Source organism: Sinocyclocheilus rhinocerous, unplaced genomic scaffold, assembly GCF_001515625.1.
Source record: "Sinocyclocheilus rhinocerous isolate Xijiao unplaced genomic scaffold, SAMN03320098_v1.1 scaffold33, whole genome shotgun sequence".
In the NCBI taxonomy this organism is placed as follows: domain Eukaryota; kingdom Metazoa; phylum Chordata; class Actinopteri; order Cypriniformes; family Cyprinidae; genus Sinocyclocheilus; species Sinocyclocheilus rhinocerous.
The window spans coordinates 280,819-288,648 of NW_015657591.1; the positions used below are offsets into that span (position 1 = coordinate 280,819).

The 7,830-nt window shown below is 39.7% G+C and overlaps 1 protein-coding gene across 2 annotated transcripts in view; it reads right to left on the reverse strand.

Moving 5' to 3' along the window:
- The window catches only part of LOC107721412 (amyloid beta A4 precursor protein-binding family B member 3-like), a 23,614-nt gene extending 16,080 nt beyond the window's left edge, over positions 1–7,534 (reverse strand). For both annotated transcript variants that reach the window (XM_016529415.1, XM_016529414.1), the window contains exon 1: positions 7,035–7,534. In XM_016529415.1, coding sequence (XP_016384901.1) covers positions 7,035–7,083 — 49 coding nt within the window. In that variant the 5' untranslated portion in view covers positions 7,084–7,534. The remainder of the gene's footprint in view (positions 1–7,034) is intronic.
- Between the last annotated feature and the right edge of the window lie 296 nt (positions 7,535–7,830).

The window sequence follows — 7,830 nt, forward strand, 5'->3', positions numbered from 1 at the left end:
TCTGCTTCGTCATGCCTGGAGCTGATCCGTGCTGGCCGCTGAGGAAATACATCAACTTTGCGCTGTGGATCGCCGGATCGGCTTTCACCGTGGACGAAGCAGAGTCCAGCCCGGGGTCGTCACATGTGGTTGCCGCAAGCCCGCCGGCCACGCCGTTCTCAAGCCCGCCGCCTGTTTCTCACTCAAGCCCGCAATGTGTGACGCTGTGTGACGGATTTTATGCAGGACTGTTTCCTGAACCTGCAGAGTACAATGGGTCTGTGCTCAAAGGCTGTTCTTTAAAGTGGGGCAGTTCCAACTTTGCAAGGACAGTCTGGTGCTTCTGACTCACAGCCTGTAAGTACATTTTTTATATTTAAAGGATTTGCCACTGATGATTCAAACGCGAGTCTTGAGGTATTCAGCCAATCACAATGCACTGGATAGCTGGCCAATCAGCGTACACCTCGCTTTTCAGAACGATGAGCTTTGTAAAAAATCGACACGTTTCAGAAAGGCGGGGCATAGAGGAGCAACAATAATGTACATTATGTCGAAAATAATGTGTTTTTTGAAACTTAAACCGCATAAACACATTGCATTACACCAAATACACAACATAATATTCTTTTTAGCAACGTCATATGACCCCTTTAGTTAACTAAATTAGTTAACATGAACTAACAATGAAAACTTATTCTAAAGCATTAATTATTCAGTCTAATCTAGTCAACTGTGCTAATGCATTTCAAAACTTGTATCTTTTAATATTATTTAATGAACTTGAGCTAACATAAACTAACAAAGAACAGGTGTATTTTTGTTAACTAACATTATCAAAGATTCATAAATACGGTAACAAATGTAACGTTCCTTGTTAGTTAATGCTACTGTAGTTAATACATTAACTAAGATTAACTAAGGAAGGGTACTGCAAAGTAAAAAAAAAAAAAAAACTGACCCCAAACTTTTGAAGCTATAGTGTATAGCTAGTTTCTAAGAGTGTGCAGTGTGTAGTGAGGTATACACAGGACTGACACAGTGCTGAGTGGATAGGAGATGGTATTACTCAGCTTTGCTTTCAAAAGATTTGAGAGTTTGGAGACTACCGTTAAAGCCACAATAATCTTACAACACAAAGGACTGTGGGTTTAACCTCTAACCAACACCTCAAATCTGCTTCAGTCCAATTAAACTTGTCGCAGTCTCGAGGCTTACTAATAATCTGCTTCAAAAGATTAAGTGTCTTTAGTAGACATGACTGCCAGAAAAGTTTTAAACCACTGGTTAATAAATAAATAAATAAATAAATACTATAAATATATACAGTCTTTCATTTTGATTGGGTGAGCTGTGTTCAGAGTCATCATACAACTTATTAAATGATATACATACATATTATAAATATATAAGTCTTATATATGGAAAATCACTGTAACACATGGCCTCTTGTGGCTTATTTCTATTGTCCAGGATCCATGAGGACACATCTCACTGTCTCTCTGTTTTACCCCAATCCTGAGCTGACAATAACCAATCCCAAGCTGGAGTCCCAACAGTTTCCATAAGATCCATAAATCTATAAGAATAATAACCTTAACTGTCTTAGTGTCTCAGCACACCCTTTATGTTTTTTTACTTTATTCCACTTATGTCCATCATAGCAAAGGAGTATGGGTGTAAGTGTCTTTGTGAGTGTTTGTGTGTCTCTGGTCCTCTCCAGAGATCATCAATCATGCCCATATCAAACTCCTTTCTTTTTCACAAGCCGCCCCTCGCCTCCGCTCCTGACAGGCCATAATAATCACACTGTGTTGCCATGACATTTTTAGTGTTTTAGGTTGGCTAGCTGTGCTGTCAGCTGGCTGAAATAAAACACAGGCAGAAAAAGGCTGAAGGAAGAAGAAAAGCTATTCTCAGTCTAATTCTTGTCCCCATTCAGGGTGCACCTGAAATTATGTCTGCAGACTGTCTGTGTTTGGAGCTGAAGGCAGTTTTAATAACAGTGCAATGTGTGGATGCATGCTCAAACACAGATGCCTCATTGGTTATCTCTTGTTTCTCAGGCTCAGATGCCAGTAGATAAATCTTGATGGATAATACAAGAATAAAAAGTTTGCTAATATACAAAACATCTGTTATTCTGTCACCAATTTGCTTCAAATTATGCCCTTGCTACCTACTGCATAATTTGCACACATGATATTACACAATTCATCATATAATTTACTATAGATGGATGGATTTCAAATGCAAGTCTGTGGTTTTAAGAAAAAGTGTGGGTTATAAACTCAATAAGCGTACTGGGATGCAGCTACAGTGAGATACGACCTCACTTCCTGTTATTTTGGTATCACAGCTTTACGCACGTAGGTGGTGCCACAGTTCCCATCATGCACCTACTAACAACTCCAAGGCTATGTCATGAGGATAAAGCGATAACAACAGATTGAATGCTGAAAGCTGAAAGGGGGGGAGGGGGGTTGAGAAGAGGATGTTTGTGAATTATTGATGATCTCCTGAGAAAACTTCTACTGCCTGATCAGTCCCTATAGCAACTGCTATATAGGGACTGTATTTGTTTGTGTATGTGTACAATTTGGTGTAAGAAACCATCACTGTAAGTCTTACAATGTTGACCAAGTTTGATATATGCTCATTATTTGGCACTCTGTATCTCAGAGTTTCATGTTTGAGTAGATTTTAACATTTCCTGCAAAGTTCTGCTTGGTTGCTAGGCCATTGCTATACACTGAATGGCATAAAGCAGGGGTTTTCAAAGTGTGGGGCGCGCCTCCCCAGGGGGGCGCCAGAGCATGTCAGGGGAGGCGCGGGAAAATTATAATAAATTAAAAATAAAATTATTGAGTTAAATTATTATATGTATTTTTTATTATATTTAAATGTTTTTATTTAAACGATACTAAAAAATAATAAGTCAAAAATATGAGAAACATTTTTCACCCAGAAGGCCGTAGCTGTGAATTCGCTGCTGTTTGACAAGCCCGCCAATCATCTGACTGTTTTGACTGGGATGGACAGCTCTTACAATTTTAAATTGCTAAAAAAAATTCTGTTCTTTTCATATCGAACCATCATTGTTTTTGTTTCATTATTCTTAGTTTTAAAAACGTTATATTAACTTACTTGTTATTACTCTGAAAATAACTGCACTTTTCATGTTAACACAAATAATGATAAAAGTGAGTTAACAGTCTGACATTGTGTGTGTGTGTTGGGGGGGGGCGCCATTGGGTAAGTTGTGTCAAAAGGGAGGCCCACTGTCTTAGACTTTGAAAACCCCTGGCATAAAGCATATTGCAATGAAGTTGCTGAAGTGTTCTGAATGGTTTTTAGCAGGGTTTTTTTTTTTTTTTACAGTTATCAGGATGTTCTGGATGATTCCAAGGGCATTGTTAGGTGGTTGCTTACAAAAATATTGTCTCACATCCTCTATAGTATGAACAAAGCCTTAGAAAAAAGAAATAGCACCTCTCCTTAAGAAGCTGCATGAGTTGGCGTTAAACCTGTTTAAGCGATACTGAAGCTCACAACTCAAACACCACTAATTACTGAAATCTACTCAAACAGAAAAAATCTGGAAATCTACTTGAACAGTAAAACAGGACACATTATTCAACACCCAATCACTCTCGAGAGTGACAACAAGCACATAAAAGAAGTAGTGTGGGAATTCTCCATTGACAATCCCTCGTTGTTCTTGACGCACTTGGTCGCCTCAGAAACCACTGCAAGCAGAGTCTAAAAAACATTTGCCTGAATTGTGTCTTTTACCAGAGAGCTTTCATGTGGCCAATCAGAACTGACCACTCCTGACTCTCATGAGCCACTGAAACAACTAATAAAAGGCACAATTACTGCACTGATTGCAATCAATAGATTTTTTCACCTTCCAGTTCAGCCACTTTTAGAGTAAAGGAGAAGTATGAGGTAAATACACGTTACACAGAGAGTGAGAGAGTACAGAAATGCATTTAGACTACTCTTAATCCTTGGTTAGGGTCGCTCTTATCCCCGGGTTATAACCATTCTCCACTACAGGCTTAAGGTGTGTCACATTAGCGAAATTGCGAAAATTGTTTTTCAGACCAAAAAACATCCATTGTGTATTATCAACAGTGTAGTGGCACAGTATATGAAGCACAGCTCCACAAAAGTCACTTTCAAACCAAACAGCTTTCTTTTGGTCATCATGGTGAATCCGTCTGACCAACTAGAACCCGTTGCGAAATCTGCATATAGGGAAATCTTTTGCCCTCTCACAAAATTCCAGGTCACGTAAATTCCTATTTCTGTCAGGACCACTATCGTCAAAGATGACTGACAATTAGCATACAGTTTGGATTGGCGGTATGGTTCTGTTCTGGGCAAGAACTCCCTGTGCATCCATGCAGCCTAGCATGGAGAAGAGCAGGGAGAGCAGCAATAATCCCCCAGGGTAAACAGAACAGTACAACAAATGTATTGCAGATATCATTAAGGTTCAATAATTTAATGTACATTTTAGAAATTAGTCTGATTCAAAGGAGAATCAGAAGGCTGAATCCTGACTGACAAGAGGAGGAGTCGGGGATGGAGGTGGGTAATTAGCTACTGAGCAACGTGAAGCTGGTTATAATACTGAAGGACCTTATATATGAGTGCTGTGATAGGTGTCGCATCCCTATAGGTAGACGTGGATCAGCTGAAAGTCAACTGATGCAAGCTTGACTAACGTGACCTGCCAGAACTGATGCTGATGCTAGATTGAAATTACTGGATTCTGTCAGCGAAAACTCACTAAATGTACAATGTACACATTACCGAAATTATGGCAAAATTGGCAAAAATATGGCAAAAATGTTTTTTGTCTATTGTCAGTAGAAATGTATGAAGCACAGCTCACAAAAAGTCACTTTAAAACCAAGCTGCTTTCTGTTGGTCAATGTGGTGAATCCACGTGTCCAACTTGAACCTTTTGCGAAATCTTTCGCCCTCACACAAAATTCCAGACCACTGAGTGCTATGATTTTGCCCACCAAAGTTTGCTATAGTAAATATGATGTCACCTTTAGCCCTGCTTTTGTGGTACTAAACATTTAGTGTGAATAAACACAGTGTAAAGCAGTTGTATTGCTACATAAAAAGAGTTCTTTAATAACAGACAACCAATTATAAACTAGTGTAAAAAGACCAAGAGGTACCATTGGGAGAAAAAGCCAAGAAAAGGACAAAGCTCTAATATGTCCAGGTTTAAACTCTGTCAGGATAAAAGAGAGAAAGAGAGAAGCAGAAAGAGATCATTGTAGCTACATCTGGAAAAAATAATCCCAATGGCACTATGTCAGTGGTCAGATAATCCCAATTCCGTTATGTCTGTGTGAGGTCAGACTGGGAAGATTAAGACTCGAGGTGGATCTAAATTATGTCCATCTGGAACTTAATCCTTGGGCCTTCAATAAATCAAGAAGCAAGACACAGCATTTTATTTGAGGCGTCCTTATGAAGACATCCACGCATCCAAGAGGCAGGCAGTATTTCACTAACTGAAAGTACAACAGAATTGATTAAGCCAGAAAAATCGGACGCAAATGCAATCGATTCCTGTACATCAACAGAGGCTCCTGTCATCAGCGAATACTCAGCACCATTCAGCATTGTGTTTAAATGCCTTAGTGTCCATGCCTTTGCTTTTGGAGAAGCAATTCCATCATTCACTGTCTCTCGTACACAAACAACAGACAAACACATTCTCACACACACCTCCTCGCAGTGTGTTTAACAGAAGTTATTTTAAGAGCGATGACGCGGAGAGGACGCGGTGAGGACAGTTTCTGCCTTTCTACAGATACTGGGTACTTGAAGCACAAGGTGTCGTCTTTATTATAAACATCAAGATTTTAGGTTAAAATTTACATGAACGTATAAGAAAAATGCTAATTTTTTAGGCCCTGTGATATTTTATGCAAACAAATTTGTCACTAGTTCTTTTAAATGGTCCTATGGTGGACCATTTAAAAGAGCATTTATTTTTTAAAACAAATCTTCCAGGTAGTCTCTGAATAAATAATTACATATATTGATATATCAATAATCATTTTAGAAAGAATTAGCAATAATAAAATCAAAATCAAGCATGTCACATTTTTAGCATGTCACACTTTATGAAGATTTTTCTGTGAACAGAATATGAGAATTATACATTGAGATAATGTGATGGTTTAGTGGTCAACAACAGGCTCAGGTCCCATTAAAATGATTTTATGAAAGCAAAAATGAAGAAATCAGCCCACTAATGCTCCATCATCTGGAAAGTTTCATTTGAATACTTTAGGGACCAACTTTCAGCAAGATCTCAAGGCAGATCCTTTTAATTATAAGAGTTTCAGCACTAAATGTATCAGCTTTGATACTACATCTCAGGCAGTTGCAAATGTTTTTAATAAACAATATGTTTTCTTTGTTGGAGTTCTTTGTATAAATCATTATACGCTGATTCTACCCCAAACTGTAAAAATATCTAGCTCTACCACATGAACTCACAAAGGGGAGGAGTTTACTGGTCTATCTGATGCTTAATGTTGTGTGGGCAAATTTTGCTGCTGTGTTTCCATAATCTAATCCTGCAACAGATGCATATTCCCAACAGAACCGCACAGGTGACATTGTTCCCGAACGCATGTATGCCTGGTCCTCTACGGATTTTTCAACATTATCAACAGGCTTCTTTTAGACTGTGTGGCTCTCGAGTGTGAAAATCAGTTGATGCAAATCTCCTTGTAATTAATTCCAGCAAAATCAAGTCCATCTCACTAAACATGTCAAAAACAGGGTCTTCAAACAGTCGGGTGGGTCTAGTATGACACAGCACCTGTAGGTAAAGTCCACGAGTGACCAGTGGAGCATGAGAACAACAGACAATGACTGATTTCGATACTGTAGAGGATAGGAAACAAACTCTTCCGCTCACTCCGACACCTCCAGCCTGCACTAACTAGAGAGTGACAAAGAAGAACAAAGAGCAGAGGAAAGTGCAGATGCATCTGTGTACCTACCGTCATAGTTGACGATGATGATGGCGAGCATGTAATCCTTGCCCAGCATGGTGTCTTCCTGAAAGCCCCCAGCGGTTAACTCAGATACATTCCAGTCCAAAGCGTCCCAACACCACCGACAAACTCTGCAGCACACACTCACACACAGGGTGACCACTCACACACTCAGTGCCAAACAGCCAGGAATACACTCGCATGCCAAGAGGATTAAAAGCCACACTCTTCTTTTCCTCTCTCCGTCTACCCCCTCTTCTATTTTGCCCTCAGGTAATTTCACTGCTGTCTAATCAACCTCATCTTTGTCTTTCTGTCTAATGCTTGTGCGATCACGCTATTCTGTTCTCTTCTCTATTCTGTTCACTGTCTAGTAGAGAGTGATGCTGTTTTGAGATCGCTTCTATCTCTCTCTCTGTAACGGTGTGTGTGTGTCTCTCTCTGTGGATTCTGTAATTCAGTAATGCCTGCAGCTATTCCCCCTCCTTCGTCCCTCCATCCCTCTCTCTCGCTCACTCTCTTTGCCCCCCCCAAGTCCATGGTGGTGCCTTAAGGATGGCTGAACATACAGCTGACGAAAGCAAACTGCTGGGGCAAACATAGCTGTCTGCTCCCTATACAACAATTCAGGTGTAAATATTCTAAATGGATACATACAGCAATATATATACAGCAAAAAGGGTAATAGTATTTTTCATGAATCAAACAGGGCACAAACTGTGACGTGTGTTCCTGAGAAGAATTAGTGTCTCCAATCTGTTCCACACAGTGAGGCAGAGACTCACCATCTGTAATGTGAAGA